The sequence below is a fragment of the Ranitomeya imitator genome, chromosome 4 (assembly GCF_032444005.1).
Source record: "Ranitomeya imitator isolate aRanImi1 chromosome 4, aRanImi1.pri, whole genome shotgun sequence".
NCBI classification, from domain to species: domain Eukaryota; kingdom Metazoa; phylum Chordata; class Amphibia; order Anura; family Dendrobatidae; genus Ranitomeya; species Ranitomeya imitator.
Genome location: NC_091285.1, coordinates 398,191,658 through 398,213,228, shown reverse-complemented (window position 1 = coordinate 398,213,228; position 21,571 = coordinate 398,191,658). Strand labels below are relative to the sequence as shown.

Here is a 21,571-nt window from a genome sequence, read left to right as displayed (position 1 = left end):
ACTACTTAGAACTTGATATGCGCAATGCGCATGCTGGTAAAACCCACCTAAACAAAGTTTAACCTTATAAAAAATGTTCCTCATTCGAAATTAAAATACCAATCCCCAAAATTGTTAATTATGATTACCCTACAGTTTGTATTTTCTAAAACCAGATAACATATTCTATAGCAAAGATTTGCATTACACATTTGTATATATAACCTTTACTGCATGTTTACCCAATATTACATTTATCTTGAAATGAGACTACTGACAGTTTTGTGAAATTTTTATTACTATATTTTTTAAAATTTTCTTTTTTTTAGGGTACAGTAGGAGCTACACTGCTCTTTATTTGAAATACAAGTATATCATGGAAAACAACAAAGATGCAGAACACATCACACATCATTTATACACACACACAAAACAAATTTTACACCACAGCTATTCAAAATACCAGCATAGTATGAAAAACATATAAACAGGGCAGGCAGGCACACGCACGCACGCACGCACGCACACACACACAGCCACCTTCTGTCTGTCCCTCGGCACTCTGCTTCTCTGCCCTGTGTAAGCACAGCGGCCGGAAAGCAGAGTGGTGACGTCACCGCTGTGCTCTGCTTTACGGCTGGCTGGCGCTCACAATGCAGAGAAGCACAGCACGGGGACAGACAGCGGAATTTACCTTTTTTTTTTTTTTACTTTTACACTGGTAACCAGGGTAAACATCGGGTTACTAAGCGCGGCTCTGCAGTTAGTAACCCGATGTTTACTCTGGTTACCGGCATCGTTGGTCGCTGGAGAGCTGTCTGTGTGACAGCTCTCCAGCAACCAAACAGCGACGCTGCAGCGATCCGGATCGTTGTCGGTATCGCTGCAGCGTGTGACGGTACCTTTAGTAAATACATCAAAAATCAACATTAACCAATATGGCATTGACAAATGCACATGCAACCAACAAGATGCACACAAACATACCTGCAAGCAGAGTCATAACGCAAGCATAACACATGAACAGGCGTAATATTGACGAAGGCATAATAAGGTGCAGGCACATGAACACATACATACAAAAGCACACAGCAGTACAAAAATACACACACACACGGCCATCAGTCCTCCAGCTGGAGCTTGATATATTCACAGTGGCAGGCCTCGGGGTGGATCTGGACTGTAGCAGGGCACTGGCTGTTGCAGGACGACGGCAGGCCTCAGGTTGGATTCAGGTTTTAAAAGCTCTTGCTGTACTCAGTACGTCATACACAAATGCGCACACACACACACACACACACACACACACACACACACACACACACACACACACACACACACGCACACGCACGCTGGATGTCAGTACTCACATGGCTGTCTCAGGCAGGGTCTGGCTGGCACGGCCTCTCTGGCTGGCTGGCAGGGCCTCTCTGGCTGGCTGGCAGGGCCTGGCTGGCAAGGTCTTGCTTGCAGGGTCTGGCAGTGTGTCTCTGGCTGGCAGGGCCTCTCTGGCTGGCAGGGCCTCTCTGGCTAGCTGGCAGGGCCTCTCTGGCTGGCTGGCAAGGTCTTGCTGGCAGGGTCTGGCTGGGTCTCTCTTGCATTGAAGGGTCTGTCTTGCTGGCTGGTACATTTGGGAATGACCTGTCCTCTTTATATAGTTTTTGGGTTGTCTGGGCAAAGTATCCACTTTTTGGAGCATGCTCAATCAAAAAAAGCGGATTGAGGAGACGGATCCGCCAAAAAGCGGATCGCGACGGATCCGTCGCCCATAGGCGCCCATTCTAAAAAAAGGCGGACACGACGGATCCGCCGCGGTCCGCCTTTTCGGCGGCGCCAAAAAACGTTACAAAGTCCGTCAATGTCTAGACAACGTCCGCCAAATATCGACGGATCCGTCGCATGGCGGATGGAACGGACGGCCATCCGCCACAATCTGTCTCTAATGCAAGTCAATGGGAAAATAGCGGATCCGCCAAAAAAAAATGGCGGATCCGCCATTTCACGAAAATGGCGGTTTTTGACTGACGCCGAAAGACTGAAGTGTGAAAGAGGCCTAAGGCGAGCCTTGTTCTGGCCTTGTTTTAGGTCTCATAGACTTGCTCAAATTGAGAGCTTGTGATGTAACTTCTGACTTCCAGCCAGTCAGAAGCTGCGTTCACAAGATGGCGCCACATAACCGGAGCGGCGCTGAAAAACTGTAGAGACACCGGAAGGGGAGTATAGGGTGGGCCAGTTATATAGATACACCTAAATAAAATGTGAACTTCCTGTTTGTAGCACATTAGTATATGGAAGGGGGAAATTTTCAAGATGGGTGGTGACCATGACTGCCATTTTGAAGTCGACCATTTTGGATCCAACTTTAATTTTTTCCAATGGGAAGAGGGTCATGTGACACATCAAACGTATTGAGAATTTCACAAGAAAAAGAATGGTGTGCTTGGTTTTAACATAACTTTATACTTTCATGAGTTATTTACAAGTTTATGACCACTTATAAAATGTGTTCAAGTGCTGCCCATTGTGTTGGGTTGTTAATGAAACCCTTTTCTCCCACTCTTGACACACTGATAGCCACACTGCAAACGAAATGCTAGCACAGGCTTCCAGTATCCATTGTTTCAGATGCTGCACATCTCGTATGTTCACAGCATAGACAATTGCCTTACGATACGAGATGTGCAGCATCTGAAACAAGGGATAATGGAAGCCTGTGCTAGCATTTCTTTTGCAGTGTGGCTATCAGTGTGTCAAGAGTGAGAGAAGAGGGTTGCGGTTGCATTGACAATCCAACACAATGGTCAACACATTTTATGTGGTCATAAATTTGCAAATAACTCATGAAATAATAAAGTTACGTTAAAACCACCATTGTTTTTCTTGTGAAATTCTCAATAAGTTTGTGTCACATGACCCTCTTCCCATTGGAAAAAATAAAGTTGGATCCAAAATGGCTGACTTCAAAATGGCCGCCACGGTCACCACCCATCTTGAGAAGTTTCCCCCCTCCCATATACTAATGTGCCACAAACAGGAAGTTGATATCAACCATTCCCATTTATTCTACTGTTTGGGTGCATGGCAGGCCTTGGAAGGGAAGAATTGCCATTTGACTTTTGATTGCAAAATTTGCTGGAATCATTAGCGGTCACCATGTAGTGTTTAAAGAGCCCCTGATCTGCCTAAAAAGTGGAAACTTCTCACAAGTGAGCCCTCATTTTGGAAATTAGACCCCACAAGGAATGTATCTTGATGTCTTGAACCCTCAGGGGCTTTACAAAATTTTATAATGTTGAGTCGTGAAATTTTTTAAAAAAAATTTTCCCCACAAACATGCTATATTAGACTCAATTTTCACAAGGGGTGCAGTGATAATGTTGACAGCACAAGTGTGTCACAGAATTTTATAGAAACTTGATTCCAGCTCACCCAGTTGCTCTATGCTCATCCACCTGGGGCTCAGACACCTGCCTTGGAAAGGAAAGTAGAAAAAATTGGAGTCCGGCTCAACAGGACTGGATTTTCCTTTTTCTTTTTCAAAAGAAAATATAGTGCATACAAAAGAAAAATTTACATGGTCGACATGACCCAGTCGACGCGTCTCGACTGCACTAGGCAGTCTTACTCATGTCATGTTTCATGTGTTTCATGTCATGTTTCACAATTTCTGCTGATTGACAAAATACTCCATATGTGGCTGTACAGTACTGCTTAGCCACACAGCGAGACTCAGAAAGGACAGAGTGTTAATTGCATCCTAGAGCGCAGATTTTTCAGGAATAGTTTGTGGACTAAATATACAGAGCATCTAAGTGCTAGAAGAGTAGAATCCCCCTGCAAATGACTCCACTTTGGAAATTGGACCCCTTTGGGAATTGATCTACAGGTGTGCTGACGATTTTGACTCCATGGGTGTTTTCCAGAAAGAAGCAACTGTGGATGTTGCTGAGTTACAATTGCAAACTGCCATTGTAGTCCCCAGTACATTGCACCCCCTAGTACGTGGTAGTGACTAGTACGTTGTAGTGCCCAGTTCATGCTTATGAAGACACACACCCGTAAATTAAGTGGGCTTTTTCCGTTACAGAAATGCCAAACATGTGGACACTAAATGTGGTTTAGGCACATTGGGAGTCGATAGGGAAGGTTGGCATTTGGATTTGGAAGCACTAAATTAGCTGGATTTCTTTTGAGGGTGCGAGGAGTCACTTTCATTTTTCCAGAGCTTTTGTACTACCAGTAATGTGGAAGCTTCCAATAGTTCTGTTAACAGATGATGGACCTGAGTGGGAACTTTTTGAGTGATGAGTTGATGTTTTTATTGGTACTATTTTCGGGCACAAGACATTTTTTTTTTATTGCTTTCTATTCCAATTTTTGGGATACAGAATGAACAAAAAACAGGAATTCAGGAATAGTTTCTGGGGTTTTTTTTATGCTGTTCCTCGTGTGGTAAAACTGATAAGGCAGCTTTATTCTTCATGTAAGTACGATTACAGCGATACCACATTTATATAGTTTTTTTTATGTTGACCTTCATTTAGTGTTACCTGATCGTTTACCATGTCTACAGGAAAGGGTTTCAGCTCAAGCATTCGCTAAGTCATTAAAGTGAACCTGTCAGCAGGATTGTGCACAGTAACCTACAGACAGTGTCAGCTCAGCGCCATTATACTGATTAAAATGATACCTTGGTTGATGATCCATCTTGTGGTTGTTGTTTAATCTTTACCTTAGGTTTGAGTTAATGATATGCTCGTGCTTCGGGGCGGCCTGTTGGGGGGGGGGGGGGGGGGGGGTGCTCTGATTAGCTATTTATAATGAAGACTGCTGACGGGTCACTGATCCCTCACTGACCCGCCTCCTAGTAAACATAATGAATATTATACATACATACAAAAGTAAAAAAAAAAAAAAACCTTCTGCAGGCAGGCGCCAGCCATGGCACCTGCTCTGCAGCATAATCACACGTGTAATGTGCATATAATTATGTTTTGTTTTTTTTTACAAAAAAATCTATTTGAAAATGGTGCCTGCCGCAACTGTGCAGTTGCATCTATCGGTGTGTATATAGAGGTGATCCAATAGCTGCTACTACGCAGGTTTGGCAGCACCCTCTTTGAGGAGGATTTTTTTTCTTCTCTAGCAAGATGGCGTCACATGCGCAGTAGCAGCTATCGGATCACTACTATATACACAGATAGCTGCTACTTTTCAAATGGATTTTTTCACCTCAACCATAATAATAATATGCACATTACACATGCAATTATGCTGCATCGCAGGTGCCATGACCGTTTTTTATATTTTAGTATGTATATATAACATTCATTATGTAAGCTAGGGGGCAGTGTCATCTGATTTATTCACATTGCGGGGCTGGGATTCCTGGGCATGCACGAATAAATCATGAATAAATCAGAAGACACTGCGGGGCAGAATGTCTGGCAGGGCGGCCGCACAGGCGCAGTCAGCTAGACTGCAAATGAGGACAGAGGACGGGCAGCGCTCACTGCGCCTGCCCAAGGCATGAGAAAAGAGAATGCAGGTGCCTGCTCATTTGAAAACAGCGCTGAGGAGGCGGCGCCCGGTGCGCACAGGCCCGGAGTGACGGCTGTACTGAGTCTGATTAGCAAGGAAAGACCTGCCTCTGGGAACATTTCAGGGTAAGAGGGAGCACATTTTATAAGTGATTATTTCAGCGTGTGCAGGCATCATAACTAAAAGAGCCACCTTTTCAGAATGCAGCATTTGTGCTGCACAAGGTGGCTATTTTAGTTACAAACCCTCTGAGGGGAGTGACAGGTTCTCTTTAACCCCTTTCTGCCATATGAAGTACTATCCCGTCGAAGTGGGGTGGGCCCGTATGACCACCGACGGGATAGTACGTCATACGCGATCGGCCACATTCACGGGGGGAGCGCGGCCGATCGTGGCCGGATGTCAGCTGCCTATCGCAGCTGACATCCGGCACTATGTGCCAGGAGCGGTCACGGACCGCCCCCGGCACCTTAACCCCCGGCACACCGCGATCAAACATGATCGCGGTGATCAAGTTGCTGCGAGGGTCTCCAACCTCCCTCCCTGCAGCAGGCCCGGATCCAATATGGCCGCGGCATCCGGGTCCTGCAGGGAAGGAGGTGGCTTACCAAGTGCCTGCTCAGAGCAGGCGCTTGGTAAGGCTGCAGTGCTCTGAGACAGATCGGTGATCTGACAGAGTGCTGTGCAAACTGGCAGATCACCGATCTGTGATGTCTTCCCCCCCCCCCCCCGGGACAAAGTAAAAAAAGTAAAAAAAAAAAAAACTTTCCAAATGTGTAAAAAAATAAATAAAAAAAATTCCTAAATAATGGAGAAAAAAAAAATTATTCCCATAAATACATTTCTTTATCTAAATTTAAAAAAAAGACAATAAAAGTACACATATTTAGTATTGCCGCGTCCGTAACGACCCGACCTATATAACTGGCCCACTAGTTAACCCCTTCAGTAAACACCGTAAGAAAAAAAGAAAAAAAAAACGAGGCAAAAAACGCTTTATCATACCACCGAACAAAAAGTGGAATAACACGCGATCAAAAAGACAGATATAAATATCAATGGTACCGCTTAAAACGTCATCTTGTCCCGCAAAAAACGAGCCGCCATACAGCATCAGCAAAAAAATAAAAAAGTTATAGTCCTCAGAATAACGCGATGCAAAAATAATTATTTTTTCTATAAAATAGTTTTTATCGTATAAAAGAGCCAAAACATAAAAAAAGATATAAATGCGGTATCGCTGTAATTGTACTGACCCGAAGAATAAAACTGCTTCACCAATTTTACCAAAAGCGGAACGGTATAAACACCTCCCCCAAAGAAATTCATGAATAGCTGGTTTTTGGTCATTCTGCCTCACAAAAATTGGAATAAAAAGCGATCAAAAAATGTCACGTGCCCAAAAATGTTACCAGTAAAAAACGTAAGCTCGTCCCGCAAAAAACAAGACCTCATATGACTCTGTGGACCAAAATATGGAAAAATTATAGCTCTCAAAATGTGGTAACGAAAAAAATATTTTTTGCAATAAAAAGCGTCTTTCAGTGTGTGACGGCTGCCAATCCTAAAAATCTGCTAAAAATCCACTATAAAAGTAAATCAAATCCCCCTTCATCACTCCCTTAGTTAGGGAAAAATTTAAAAAATGTATTTATTTCCATTTTCCCGTTAGGGTTAGGGCTAAGGTTAGGGCTAGGGTTAGGGCTAGTGTTCGGGCTAGGGTTAAGGCTACAGTTAGGGTTGAGGCTAAAGTTAGGGTTAGGGTTGGGGCTAAAGTTACGGTTAGAGTTTAGATTACATTTACGGTTGGGATTAGGGTTAGGGGTGTGTTTGGATTAGGGTTTCAGTTATAATTGGGGGGTTTCCACTGTTTAGGCACATCAGGGGCTCACCAAACGCGACATGGTGTCCGATCTCAATTCCAGCCAATTCTGCGTTGAAAAAGTAAAACAGTGCGCCTTCTCTTCTGAGCTCTCCCGTGTGCCCAAACAGGGGTTTACCCCAACATATGGGGTATCGGCATACGCAGGACAAATAGGACAACAACTATTGGGGTCCAATTTCTCCTGTTACCCTTGGGAAAATACAAAACTGGGGGCTAAAAAAGAATTTTTGTGGGAAAAAAAGATTTTTTTATTTTCACGGCTCTGCGTTATAAACTGTAGTGAAACACTTGGGGGTTCAAAGTTCTCACAACACATCTAGATAAGTTCCTTGGGGGGTCTAGTTTCCAATATGGGGTCACTTGTGGGGGGTTTCTACTGTTTAGGTACATTAGGGGCTCTGCAAACGCAATGTGACGCCTGCAGACCATTCCATCTAAGTCTGCATTCCAAATGGCGCTCCTTCCCTTCCGAGCCCTACCATGCACTCAAACAGTGGTTCCCCCCCACATATGGGGTATCAGTGTACTCAGGACAAATTGTACAACAACTTTTGGGGTCCAACTTCTTCTCTTAATCTTGGGAAAATAAAAAATTGGGGGCGAAAACATAATTTTTGTGAAAAAATATGATTTTTTATTTTTACGGTTCTGCATTATAAACTTCTGTGAAGCACTTGGTGGGTCAAAGTGCTCACCACACCTCTAGATAAGTTCCTTAGGGGGTCTACTTTCCAAAATGGTGTTACTTGTGGGGGGTTTCAATGTTTAGGCACATCAGTGGCTCTCCAAACGCAACATGGTGTCCCATCTCAATTCCAGTCAATTTTGCATTGAAAAGTCAAATGGCGCTCCTTCGCTTCCGAGCTCTCCCATGCGCCCAAACAGTGGTTTACCCCCACATATGGGGTATCTGTGTACTCAGGACAAAGTGTACAACAACTTTTGGGGTCCATTTTCTCCTCTTACCCTTGGTAAAATAAAACAAATTGGAGCTGAAGTAAATTTTTTGTGAAAAAAAGTTAAATGTTCATTTTTATTTAAACATTCCAAAAGTTCCTGTGAAGCACCAGAAGGGTTACTAAACTTCTTGAATATGGTTTTGAGCACCTTGAGGGGTGCAGTTTTTAGAATGCTGTCACACTTGGGTATTTTCTATCATATAGACCCCTCAAAATGACTTCAAATGAGATGTGGTCCCTAAAAAAAAAAATGGTGTTGTAAAAATGAGAAATTGCTCGTCAACTTTTAACCCTCATAACTCCCTAACAAAAAAAAATTTTTGGTTCCAAAATTGTGCTGATGTAAAGTAGACATGTGGGGAATGTTATTTATTAAGTATTTTGTGTGACATATCTCTGTGATTTAATTGCATAAAAATTCAAAGTTGGAAAATTGCAAAATTTCCGTTTTTTTCACTAATAAACGCAGGTAATATCAAAGAAATTTTACCACTATCATGAAGTACAATATGTCACGAGAAAACGATGTCAGAATCACTGGGATCCGTTGAAGCGTTCCAGAGTTATAACCTCATAAAGGGACAGTGGTCAGAATTGTAAAATTGGCCCGGTCATAACGTGCAAACCACCCTTGGGGGTAAAGGGGTTAAAGAGAAAATAATTTTTGCATTGCTTTATTTTGAGTATTTCTCCACTAATAGAGCTGTATGGTGGCTTGTGTTTTGCAGGACAAGATGACATTTTCAGCTATACCATTTTTATTTACATTTGTTATTTTGATCGCATTTTATTCCCCTTTTTGTTCAGTAGTATGATAAAAAAGGATATTTTTTTACCATTTTTTTATTTGTTTTTACTAAGTCCTTCTATGGGACTTTCACTTTCAGCAGCCTTATCGCAGGTATAAACCATTGCAATGCACGAGCATTTCAATGGTTTATAACCTGTCAGTGCTGCACTGACACAAGTTAGGGCTCATTCTCACTTGCAATGAAATTGGACGACTGCAATCTGATTATAAATCGGATTGCATTTGGACCAATGTTGTTCTATCATTGTGTTTTCATCTGCAATTTTTTTCCAGCTCGGATCTCATCACGATCGGACTGGAAAAAAAATTTCAGCATGCTGCGATTGTAATCTGAAATCAGGTCGCATTTGGCAATGTAAGTCAATGGGTGCAAGAAAATCGCATAGCACTCGGACCATGCCATTGTTGTCCGAATTTCAGACACCGATGTCCTTTGAAAAGCTGGCAATTCAGCAGCTGCTTATAGTAAAATCACAGCGGACCCAACAGGAAAGCATGAAAAAAGCAAAAAAATGAATGAAGAGCAGGAGTCCATCCTTGTGTGCTGCCATGTGAACAGAAGAGCTTATAGCAGTTAGTCTCCTTGCCCGACCTCTCAGTTGTTTACCAATTAGACAGACAGCATGCAAAAGAGAGAACGAATGAAAATGCAGGATAAGTCATAAACTGGCCAGATAGTGTGTGTGTTCATGAGAAATAACACTATTTGAAAGGACAGTTACCCTTTAAATAGATCTGTTCAGCAATGCCAGGCATTAGCGCCGTCCTACTCATTTGCTTTTACCACTCTGCTTTTCCCAGTGTCATGCCATCTCGCTGAACTGCCTCTTGAAGCACTGCTGTGCTGAAGAGTCTCCACCTGGCTATAGGGATGTGCTGCCAAACTCACAACAGACTAAATTCCTGCAGAGTTTTGCTTCCATGGCCTATCCACTGCCAGCAGGGGATATATTAGGCTGCTGTCAAGGTGCATGTTTGTTTTGACCCTCCTGTTATGGACCCAGCTTATTTACTAGTTTTGTCTGACATCATTGCTCCTGATGCCAGCTTCATATTTTGATCCCGTGGTGCCTGCCCCATCCTCGGACATTCTGACTACGTCTGTCTTCGCCCTCTGTGCTTCGCATTTCTGCCTTGACCCATAGGTCAGCTGCTGCAGGTCTGGGGATTGTCCTGGAGTGGCACCTGCTGACTACCCTAACCACCCAAGCCCATCACCATCGGAGGCTCTATGGAAGACCACGTAGTCACGATCCTCCAGTGTAAGCACGGCCAGTGGCGCAGTTTGATATGATATCGTCATGCCTCACTAACCACATATTTAGCATCTCCTATTCCCACACTACCACACCCAGCCTGCCATATATCTGTTGGTGTCCCTCAAGGTTCTATCTTGGGATCCCGACTCTTCTCCATTTATACCTTTGGCATGTGACAACTCTTAAAGTCCCATGGTTTTCAGCACTACTTATATGCTGATGGCACTCAAATTTATCTCTCTGCTGTCCAGGGTCCCATAGTGTTTATCTGCTTTATCCACCTTCTTCTCATGTCACCTTCTAAAATTCACTTTTCTTAAATTCTTTCATCCATCTCCTGCAACTCCCAGAACACAACCATCTAACATAATAAATTGAATCATACTTTTCTCTGTCTCACAAGTCCCTTGCCTTGGGTTAACCCTTCACTCTGCAGTCCTTCAAACCACAGATCCAAAATCCAAACTCTTTATCATCTTGTACCATCTCAAACTCAAGAACACATTTCAAGAGTCTATTTTCTCAACCCCAAATCATCAAAAGATGTTGGTATATGCCCTCATCATCTCTTTCCTTGACTAAATCATCCTCCCTGGTGGCCTCCCATCCAACACTCTTGCACCTTTGCAATCCATTCTTAACACACTGACCGCTGACGTCATTATCGAGGCACTAATGGAAAGTCCCTAGGACGCTAATATTGTTCATATAATACTGTATAATTTTGATTCATTTGGGTACATATATATCAATAGGCACCGGTGAAAGAAATAAACGAGGCTACTGATATAAAAGTGGGCAGCGGCCAATGTGTTAACTCTGCAGCCTGATTAATCAACCTCTTCCAGTCCCTACACTGGCTTCCAAATTCAGACATTTCCGTTTAAAATATTAAAAATTACTTACAAGGCTGTATTCCCCATACGGCTCCAACCTATTCTCCCTATAGCTTCCTACACGTAATCTACGGTCCTCGCTAGATCCTCCTTTGTACCACACTAATAGTAACTTTTATTTCTATAGTGTCAACATATTTCACAGCTCTTTACAATCCAGGGGAGACATGAGCAAATACAGGGTGGAGCGCGGTAATTTGCTGATTTGGGAATGAAATAAAAAAATTATGATCATTAGAAAAATGTATTTTATATTTTAATTATACTGAACAGTAATGGAATTTTTAAATTACATGGTTTTAAATAGTGTATCTGGCAAATGTCGACCTTCGCTATCCACACACTGCTGCATACGTTTTCTGAAGTTTTCATGAACTCTAACAAGCATGTCCACTGGTATTCTGCCAGTTTCAGCTTCAATATTGTTCCTTAGGTCTTCCAAGGTGTTGGGACGGTTGATATACACCTTAGACTTCAGGTAACCCCAAAGGATAAAATCGCATGGGGCTAAATCTGGTGAGCGTGCTGGCCAGTTCACACCTCCCCTCAAAGAGATAAGCCGTCCAGGAAACATTTGCCTCAAACAATTCATGGTAACCCTCGCTGTGTGTGCAGTGGCACCATCCTGTTGGAACCATGTATCCTCTAGTTCCATTGCCTCAAGAGCCGGCTGAAAATAATCCTGTATCATAGACAAGTACCGTTCGGAGTTGACAGTTATGGCACGACCATTATCCTGAAAAAAGTAAGGACCAATGATGCCTACTCGTGATATGGCGCACCACACAGTGACGCGGTCCGAATGCAGAGGTCTCTCGTGAACTTCTCTGGGGTTTGTTTCACTCCAGTAACGCATATTTTGTTTGTTTACACACCCACTGAGGTGAAAATGTGCCTCATCAGAAAAAAACACAATTGCGTCACGGGGTATCGTTGCTAACATGTCTTCACAAGAGGTCCGCCGTGTCAAATAGTCCCATGCTGACAAATGTTGGACCACGCACATTTTATACGGGTGAAAATTCAGTTCATCATGAAGAATCCGGTGGAGAGAACGTCTTGAAATGCCAAGAGCAAATGATTGCTTCCGAGCAGAGCGTTTCGGAGATTGCAGTACTGCTGCTCTAACTCTCTCGATGTTTTGTGGTGTTGTAATCCTTCTCTCAGGTCCCCTTCGTACACATGACACATTCCCTGCTGTTCTGAATGCATTCACCCAATTTACAATTGATTGCCGTCCAGGAACACGTCCGCGTGGAGGAACAGCGAATTGTAAACGAAAAGCACGCTGCACTGCAATGATCGAGTGGGCATTTGAAAAATACGCTTCAACACAAAATGACCTCTCCTCACGTGTCCACTGCATGATGGCAACTGAAAGGCAGAGGAATACAAATCTCCCATCAGCCACTGTAAGCCACACCCACTCTCCCCTCTCTTCGACCGACAGTGCCGCCACAGCATGCAGTGCAAAAAAGCAAATTACCGCGCTACATTCAGAGTAACACATAATTCAACACATTCCAAGAGGAGTGAGTGCCTTGTTCTCAAGAGCTTACAATCTTAGGAAAAAGGTTTGACACAAAATGTAAAAAAAAAAGTCCTGGTGGTGTAAGGAGCAGCCATCAATATAATAAATAGCCTGCGCGTTCGAATAACGCTGCATGAACGGGTCACCAGCCAGGATCTGTACAAGTACAGATACAAAGTGCCATTGAGTACATGGAAATAAGAACAGGGAATAGTTACCATAGTTAGATTAGTGAGGTGGTAGGCCAGTTTAAAGAAATATTTTTTTGGGTCACGCTTAAAACCATGGATTCTGCGAATTAACCTGATGGTCCAGGTCATTCCAGAAAACCGGCACAGCAAAAGAGAAGTGTCGCACGGCTTGTAAACGCCGCCTTACTCACCGCGTACATCGCTCTTCCACTCCCAGGGTCTAAACCAAGAAAGCTGTAGGAGAGATGGGTGCAAATAGGGTCTTATCCGTGAAATAGTGAGCTTTATGCTCAGATTAAACTCGCCTGGCTAATCTGTAGAAAACAGCATATAATGTGAAGTCGGCTACAGCGGATCCAGGGGTCAGCTGGTGACCATCAGAAGGTAAAAGGAGTTAGTGGATAGTTTCCGCGCTTCCGACAAGATTAAGACCTATATCCCAGTGTAGTAAAGGAAGATGATGGTTTATTTTAACTTGTTTTGAAGTACAAAGTTACTACTTCAGGAAAAAACATATATATGTCTTAATTTTGTCGGCAATGAGGAGATTATCCACTAACTCCTTTTACCCTCTGACTCCCAGGGTCTGTCAGTCTTGTTGGGTTACCTCTTGCAGACACTTCCAGCACTGCTACTATTCCCTCCTATTGCTGAGTCTCCACCTGGTGCGGTCACATTCTTCAAGAATTTATAATTTGTGTCTTTCACAGTTCTGCTTCCCTCTCCTACACCCTGTCATCAGGTGGTATATTAGGCAGCTCCTCACTCCACACCTTGCCTGAGCTTAGTGCCTAGTTGCCATATGCTCTTGAGCTCTGTCAAGGTGTTATTTTGTTCTGACTTTCCTGTTACCGACCTGGCTAGTTCTCTCGTTTTGTCTGACCTCTCCGCTCCTGACGCAAGCTATGTGTTCTGAATCTGTGCTGCCTGCCCCAACATTGGACTTCATGGTCGCGCCTATGCACTTATTGCCTTGTATCCATTGGTAAGCTGCTGCAAGTGTGGCCACTGCCCTGCAGTGCCACCTGATGGTTACCCCAATGTTCCGAGCCTAACCTCACCATCAGAGGCTTTAGTGAAAACTAGGTAGCCATTTAGTTATGCTCTTCAAGGGTAAGCCCTGCCAGTTATGCAGTGGATCCACACCCACTGTTATAACTAGAAATTCTGGATTAGTAGGTTTGGATTTTAGAGTATGTTGGTCTGAAGTCTTCATTTAGAGCAGTGTTTCCCAAGCTCCAGTCCTCACGGACCCCACGGGTCATGTTTTCAGGATTTCCATAGTGTTGCACAGATGAGACAATTCCTGATGCCTTGATGATACTTCCACTACTTGCTCAATACTAAGGAAATCCTGAAAACATGACCTGTGGGGTCCGTGAGGACTGGAGTTTGGGAAACACTGATTTAGAGGAACAAAGAGCACGTGTAGAATAGAAGACAGATGAAAGAGATGTAGCGTGGTGTAGAACTGCAAAGAGCTTTCTGGGTGAGAGTGCTCAGTTTATTTCATCTGTAGCAGATGGACAACAAATGCAATGACTGGCGCAGGGTGGGGGCATCAGTGTAACAGTGGGATAGAAATATGATCCTGGTTGCTCCATTCAGGATGGCTTGGAGAGGGGAGAGTTTAATTAGAGGGAGATTGATTAGTAGAGAGTTGCAGTAGTCCAGGTGAGAATGAAGCAAAGCAGCAGTAAGAGTGCGTTCTCAGATTAAGGCTATGTTCACACCTTGCGTCGGGTCCCTGCGGGTTCTCCCGCAGCGGATTTGATAAATCTGCAGGGCAAAACAACTGCGGTTCTCCCTGCAGATTTATCGCGGTTTGTTCCGCGTTTTCCGCTGCGGGTTTCCGCCTATACTATTGATGCTGCATATGCAGCATCAATAGTAATGTTAAAAATAATAAAAATTGGTTATACTCACCCTCTGATGTCCGGATCTCCTGGGCGCTGCACCCGGCGGTCCGGTTCCTAAGATGCTGTGGGAGAAGGACCCTTCGTGACGTCACGGTCATGTGACCGCGACGTCACCGCAGGTCCTGGTCGCACAGCAACTCTGACCGGACGGCCGCGTGCAGCGCCCAGGAGCTCCGGACATCAGAGGGTGAGTATAACCAGATTTTTTATTTTTTAACCCCAAATATTGTTCCCAGGGCCTGGAGGAGAGTCTCCTCTCCTCCACCCCGGGTACCACCCGCACATTATCCGCTTACTTCCCGCAACGTGGGCACAGCCCCATGCGGGAAGTAAGCGGTTCAATGTATTCCTATGGGTGCAGAATCGCAGCGATTCTGCACAAAGAAGTGACATGCTGCGGGTTGTAAACCGCTGCGTTCCCGCGCGGTTTTTCCCGCAGCATGTGCACAGCGGTTTGCGGTTTCCATAGGGTTTACATGTTACTGTAAACGCTATGGAAACTGCTGCGGACCCGCAGCATCAAAATCGCGGCGGTTCCGCGGTAAAAACCGCTAAGTGTGAATATAGCCTAATACTGCCTGTGGTTTGGGGAGCACAGATAAGCTCTCAGGTTCCCTTTAAATAGGCCTTAGGAGTTTGGTGTACTTATTGGGAATATCCAAGTCACAATCATTGTATAATCATGAAACTATGGTTTCCCTGTCTAATACTAAAATTAGCATTTTACTTTGTGTTTAATAATTATATATCTATTCTGAAATGGATTTTCAAAGTACACTAGCCTCCTATATTTTGCAAATTTGCTGGTGCAAATGAAACCATTTGAGTCGAGCCTTCAACAGGACATGTCACTACTGTGTTCCATAAATACGTAACTTTTAGAACTGGTCTAAATGCTGCTGTTCCCCCTGAACATTTTTTTATGTTCCAGTGCCTCTGTCAAATAGCGACTTTGAAATCAGGTAAAAAAAAACATACTTGTAAAGCGGACATGCCACCTTGCATATCTTAAGAATCAGTTTACCAATACTTTCTAATGGTTAGGAAACTGATGATTATCAAGAGTTGAAAAATAATTGTCCATGTGTAGCCCCAGGAGTGGACATTTGTCCAGTTTGGTTAAAATTGTATTTGTCATTGAATTTGCAAGGTTGATGAAGTGTGGACCGACTAGAAAATCTATTTCCGAACTGTGCACAAAACCTTAATTTTATGTCTATATAATATTGTTTTATATTATTTTTACAGGTACTGGGAAAACTTCAACACTTATAAAGTATGCAGAGAGCAGACCTCACCTGCGCTTTTTGTATGCAACATTCAACAAATCCATTGCAAATCATGCTGTGCAAGTTTTTCCCAAGAATGTTGTATGCAAGACTTTCCACTCATTGGCGTATCAACAAACAGGAAAACTGTACGTTTCTTATGTAGTTTTTGCTGCTACCAATAGTTTTCAAAAGTAACCATAATTTTTTTTTTTCTTACGTTAATAGAATAGCTTTCCCTTACGTTACATTTAAGTACTACTTTCCCCATATTTTTGTCCTCTGCCTAAAAATTACCTTTCAATTAAAGAAAATGGTGTACAACATTCTAAACAAAACACTTTGGGGACTGATTAGTCAAGACTGGCATTTTGTATGCCAATGGGTTGACAACAGCGGGGGGCAGGTACTTCTGCTCGTGTGAAGCCCCAATCACAGGCTGGGCTTCATAGGAGACAATGAGTTTGATTTACTCCAATACTAAGGTATTGCAGTATATCATAGAAACAATGAAATGATTACAAAATTGTGGCAACTTGTTAAATAACACCCCTCTCTTCTTCATTTTAGAAGTAGAAATGTTTGAAAGATTGTTGATTTACCCCTGGATAGTTCGGTTCATTAAGTTTTCCTTTAAATCCAGACTACTGGGTGGCCCCAAAGTGGTGACTTGGAATTTGAATTTGGTGCTTAATGTCCTCAATCATGATCCATTTGAACCTCTTTCGTCTTCCACCATAAGAGTGCACACTCTGTAAATTGTCTTTATAGTGGCTATAACATCAGCCAGAAGGATTTGCAAACTGAACGCTTTTGCAATCAAACCTGCCTTTCACAATTTTCTTCACAATAGGATGGTCATAAAAGCTGACCCAGCTTTTCTCTCTAAAGTGGCTGCTAGGTTTAATAGATCCCAATAAATCGTTCTTCCTCCCATCTGTGAAAATCCATCAATCCACAAAACATTGCTTTAATAGTCTTCTGGCTTGTCCAGGTGAACTTTAGCAAACTGCAGACGGGAAGCAATGTTCATTTTGAAGCGCAGTGACTTTCTCTTTGCAGTCCTGTTATGCACATGAGTCCACCATCCTCTTGATCAAGAAATCATGAACATTAACATTAGCTAATGTGAGAGAAGCCTTTAGATGTTTTTAGGTTACCATGATTCCTTTGTGACTTTGTAATTTACATCATAGGTAGACCTCAACTATGGGAGACAAACTGAGTAAAAAAAACAGACAATGTGATTTTCTGGATTTTTTTTTATCATTTTATTTGCATATTATGGTGGAAAATAAGTATTTGGTCAGAAACAAAATTTCATCTCAATACTTTGTAATATACCCTTTGTTGGCAATGACAGAGGTCAAACGTTTTCTGTAAGTCTTCACAAGGTTGCCACACACTGTTGTTGGTATGTTGGCCCATTCCTCCATGCAGATCTCCTCTAGAGCAGTGATGTTTTTGGCTTTTCGCTTGGCAACACAGACTTTCAACTCCCTCCAAAGGTTTTCTATAGGGTTGAGATCTGGAGACTGGCTAGGCCACTCCAGGACCTTGAAATGCTTCTTACGAAGCCACTCCTTCGTTGCCCTGGCGGTGTGCTTTGGATCATTGTCATGTTGAAAGACCCAGCCACGTTTCATCTTCAATGCCCTTGCTGATGGAAGGAGGTTTGCACTCAAAATCTCACGATACATGGCCCCATTCATTCTTTCATGTACCCGGATCAGTCGTCCTGGCCCCTTTGCAGAGAAACAGCCCCAAAGCATGATGTTTCCACCACCATGCTTTACAGTAGGTATGGTGTTTGATGGATGCAACTCAGTATTCTTTTTCCTCCAAACACGACAAGTTGTGTTTCTACCAAATAGTTCCAGTTTGGTTTCATCAGACCATAGGACATTCTCCCAAAACTCCTCTGGATCATCCAAATGCTCTCTAGCAAACTTCAGACGGGCCCGGACATGTACTGGCTTAAGCAGTGGGACTCGTCTGGCACTGCAGGATCTGAGTCCATGGTGGCGTAGTGTGTTACTTATGGTAGGCCTTGTTACATTGGTCCCAGCTCTCTGCAGTTCATTCACTAGGTCCCCCCGCGTGGTTCTGGGATTTTTGCTCACCGTTCTTGTGATCATTCTGACCCCACGGGGTGGGATTTTGCGTGGAGCCCCAGATCGAGGGAGATTATCAGTGGTCTTGTATGTCTTCCATTTTCTAATTATTGCTCCCACTGTTGATTTCTTCACTCCAAGCTGGTTGGCTATTGCAGATTCAGTCTTCCCAGCCTGGAGCAGGGCTACAATTTTGTTTCTGGTGTCCTTTGACAGCTCTTTGGTCTTCACCATAGTGGAGTTTGGAGTCAGACTGTTTGAGGGTGTGCACAGGTGTCTTTTTATACTGATAACAAGTTTAAACAGGTGCCATTACTACAGGTAATGAGTGGAGGAAAGAGGAGACTCTTAAAGAAGAAGTTACAGGTCTGTGAGAGCCAGAAATCTTGATTGTTTGTTTCTGACCAAATACTTATTTCCACCATAATATGCAAATAAAATGATAAAAAAACAGACAATGTGATTTTCTGGATTTTTTTTCTCAGTTTGTCTCCCATAGTTGAGGTCTACCTATGATGTAAATTACAGACGCCTCTCATCTTTTTAAGTGGTGGAACTTGCACTATTGCTGACTGACTAAATACTTTTTTGCCCCACTGTGTATATATATATATATAATCTTGCTCTATGAGTAATTTTTTTTTTTTTAGCCAAATACTTTTAGGGATGGAAATAATGGTCTTGAAATACCTTCATTTGTGCACTGTGGATTGGAGGGGAGGTCTAAACTATATATAGAAGTTTGGACACCCTGCATAGTTAGTACCTAGTAGCACCCATTTTTGAAAATATCACAGCTTGTAAACGCTTTCTGTACCAGCCAAGAGTCTTTCAATTCTTGTTTGAGGGATTTTCATCCATTCTTCCTTGGAAGATACTTCCAGTTCTGTGAGAGTCCTGAATCACCTTGGATGCTCTGCTATTTTGAGGTCTAGCCACAGATTTTCAATGCTGATCAAATCAGTGGAGTGTGAGGGCCATTGTAAAACCTTCAGCTTGCGCCTTTTAAGGTAGTTTATTGTGGATTTTGAGGTGTGTAGAAGCTATCCTTTTTTCAACTTCTGCTTTTTTACACATGGTGTTATGTTTGCATAATGAATTTGTTGAAATTTCATTGAATCCATTCTTCCCTCTACCTGTGAAATGATCCCCTTAGCATAGGCTGCAACACAACCCTAACGCATCATTGATCCATCACCATGCTTAATGGTTGGTGAGATGTTCTTTTCCTGAAATTCTGTGTCCTTTTTTATCCATACATACATATATTTAATCATTGTGGCCAAAGAGTTCTATTTTTTAACCTCATCGGTCCACACAGGACTGGTTTCCAAAATTCATCAAGCTTGTTCTGACACTTAATTTTATGGTGAGGAAGCAGGGGAGGTATTCTTCTGATGACTCTTCCATGAAGGCCATATTTGTGCAGGTATCTCTGAACAGTAGAACAAGGTACCACAACTCCAGAGTCTGCTAAATCTTTCTGATTCTGATTTGCCTCTAGAAATCATTCAAGCAGCTCTCACCGAAATGTTGCTTGGTCTTCCAGACCTTATGTTGACCTCCACTGTTGCTGCTATCTGCCATTTCTTAATTACAGTTAGAACTGAAGAAAAGCAACTTGAAACCGCTTTGCTTTGCTATCTTCTTTTAGCTGACTCCTGCTTTGTGGGCCTCCACAATTTTCATTTTCATTATGCTTGGCCCATTGCTGCAGTTTTTTGGCACAAGGTTAAAGAAGGCTAGTTTTTTATAAAGTTAGGAAATTTGCATCACCTGGCTTTTCTTAACTTTAACCAAAGTTTCAGACCATAATTAGCCTGTTAACTATCATTGTTATCTCAGCACGCAAATCTCCAAGGATGCCAACACTTTTGCACCAGCCCGTCTTCCTTTTTGTAATTTTGAAAATGAAAAAATGGTGTGTGATTTTTTTTTTTTTTTTTTTTACAGAGGAAAAGATGATGAGATGGAGGAAAGATGATGAGTTCAGGTTTGTCTATGTTGAGCTTTAGGAAGCGTGATGAGAAGGAGGATATGGCTGATAGAAATTCTGGGGTTCGGGACAGCAGAGAGGTAGATCAGAGTGTCATCGGCATAGAGATGGTATTTAAAGCCATGGAACTTTGAGTTCTCCCAGGCTAAAGGTGTAGATGGAGAAGAGTAGGGGTCCTGAGACAGTGCCTTAAGGGACTGGGATGGGATGAAGAGGTACTGTGGGAGACACAAAATATGCGGTTAGCGAGCTATAAGAAGATTCAGGATAGGGTATTTTCTGTGATACTGAGGGAAGAAAGGATTTGTAATAGGGAGGATTGATCTAGAAAAGAAGTATAGAGAAATGTATGTTAGCTTTGTTAGTAAGTAGGTCATTGGTGATTTTGGTTTGGGCAGTTTTGGTGGAATTGTAGGGACGGAAGCCGGATTGAAGGTTGTAAATGAGTAGGTTAGATGAAAGATGGAAGGAAAGTATAGTGTGAATTTTCGAGGAGTTTGGAGGTGAACAGAAGCAGTGATATGGGCCAGTTACTGGATGTAGAGCTTGGGCTGAGGAATGGCTTTGTCTGGATGGGTGTAATAGTGGCATGTTTGAAAGCAGAGGGGAAAGTACCAGATGTTGTTAAGTTGAAGAGCTGTGTTAGGGGTGACGTATGATTTGGAGAGGAGATGAGTGAGCTCTCCTTCAGTGATGGTGAAATTACCTTGGTTCTTGCTATGATAAAGATCAGACTTTGATAGATCCCTATTTAAATAAAATAGGTAGCCCACTAACTCCTGACTTTTATCCCATTGATTGAAAATGGCAGAATTTAATGTCCTCTGTAAATTATCTGCTAATCTTAAAAGTTTACATACTTTTGTCTTTTTTAAATATATTAAATAATTTTCCTCATGTAAAAAATGTCTATTTTTTACTCTTGTTTGTCGTATATAGTTTTTAGCTCAGATTTATGGAAGTATGGAACATTCTGAAAGCACCACTGTATATGGCCCACTTAACAGCATTAAATCAAATAAATAAGTAAATCATGGAATTCAAATTTGTATTCTTCCTCCCAAAAATTGGAATAGAAAGTGATCAAAAATGTTATGTATCCCAAAATGGTACCAATGAAAATTTTAAAATTCTCTCAGAGGAAAAAAAAAAAGCCTCTACACATATGTCAGCATTAAAATTGAAAAAAAAAAAATTTGTAGTTCTCATAATATGGAAACTC

At 42.5% G+C, this 21,571-nt stretch overlaps 1 protein-coding gene across 3 annotated transcripts in view; it reads left to right on the top strand.

Moving 5' to 3' along the window:
* FBH1 (F-box DNA helicase 1) overlaps positions 1–21,571 on the top strand; it is a 194,405-nt gene that overhangs the window by 91,079 nt on the left and 81,755 nt on the right. For all 3 annotated transcript variants that reach the window (XM_069765329.1, XM_069765328.1, XM_069765326.1), the window contains one exon: positions 16,220–16,388. In XM_069765329.1, coding sequence (XP_069621430.1) covers positions 16,220–16,388 — 169 coding nt within the window. The remainder of the gene's footprint in view (positions 1–16,219; positions 16,389–21,571) is intronic.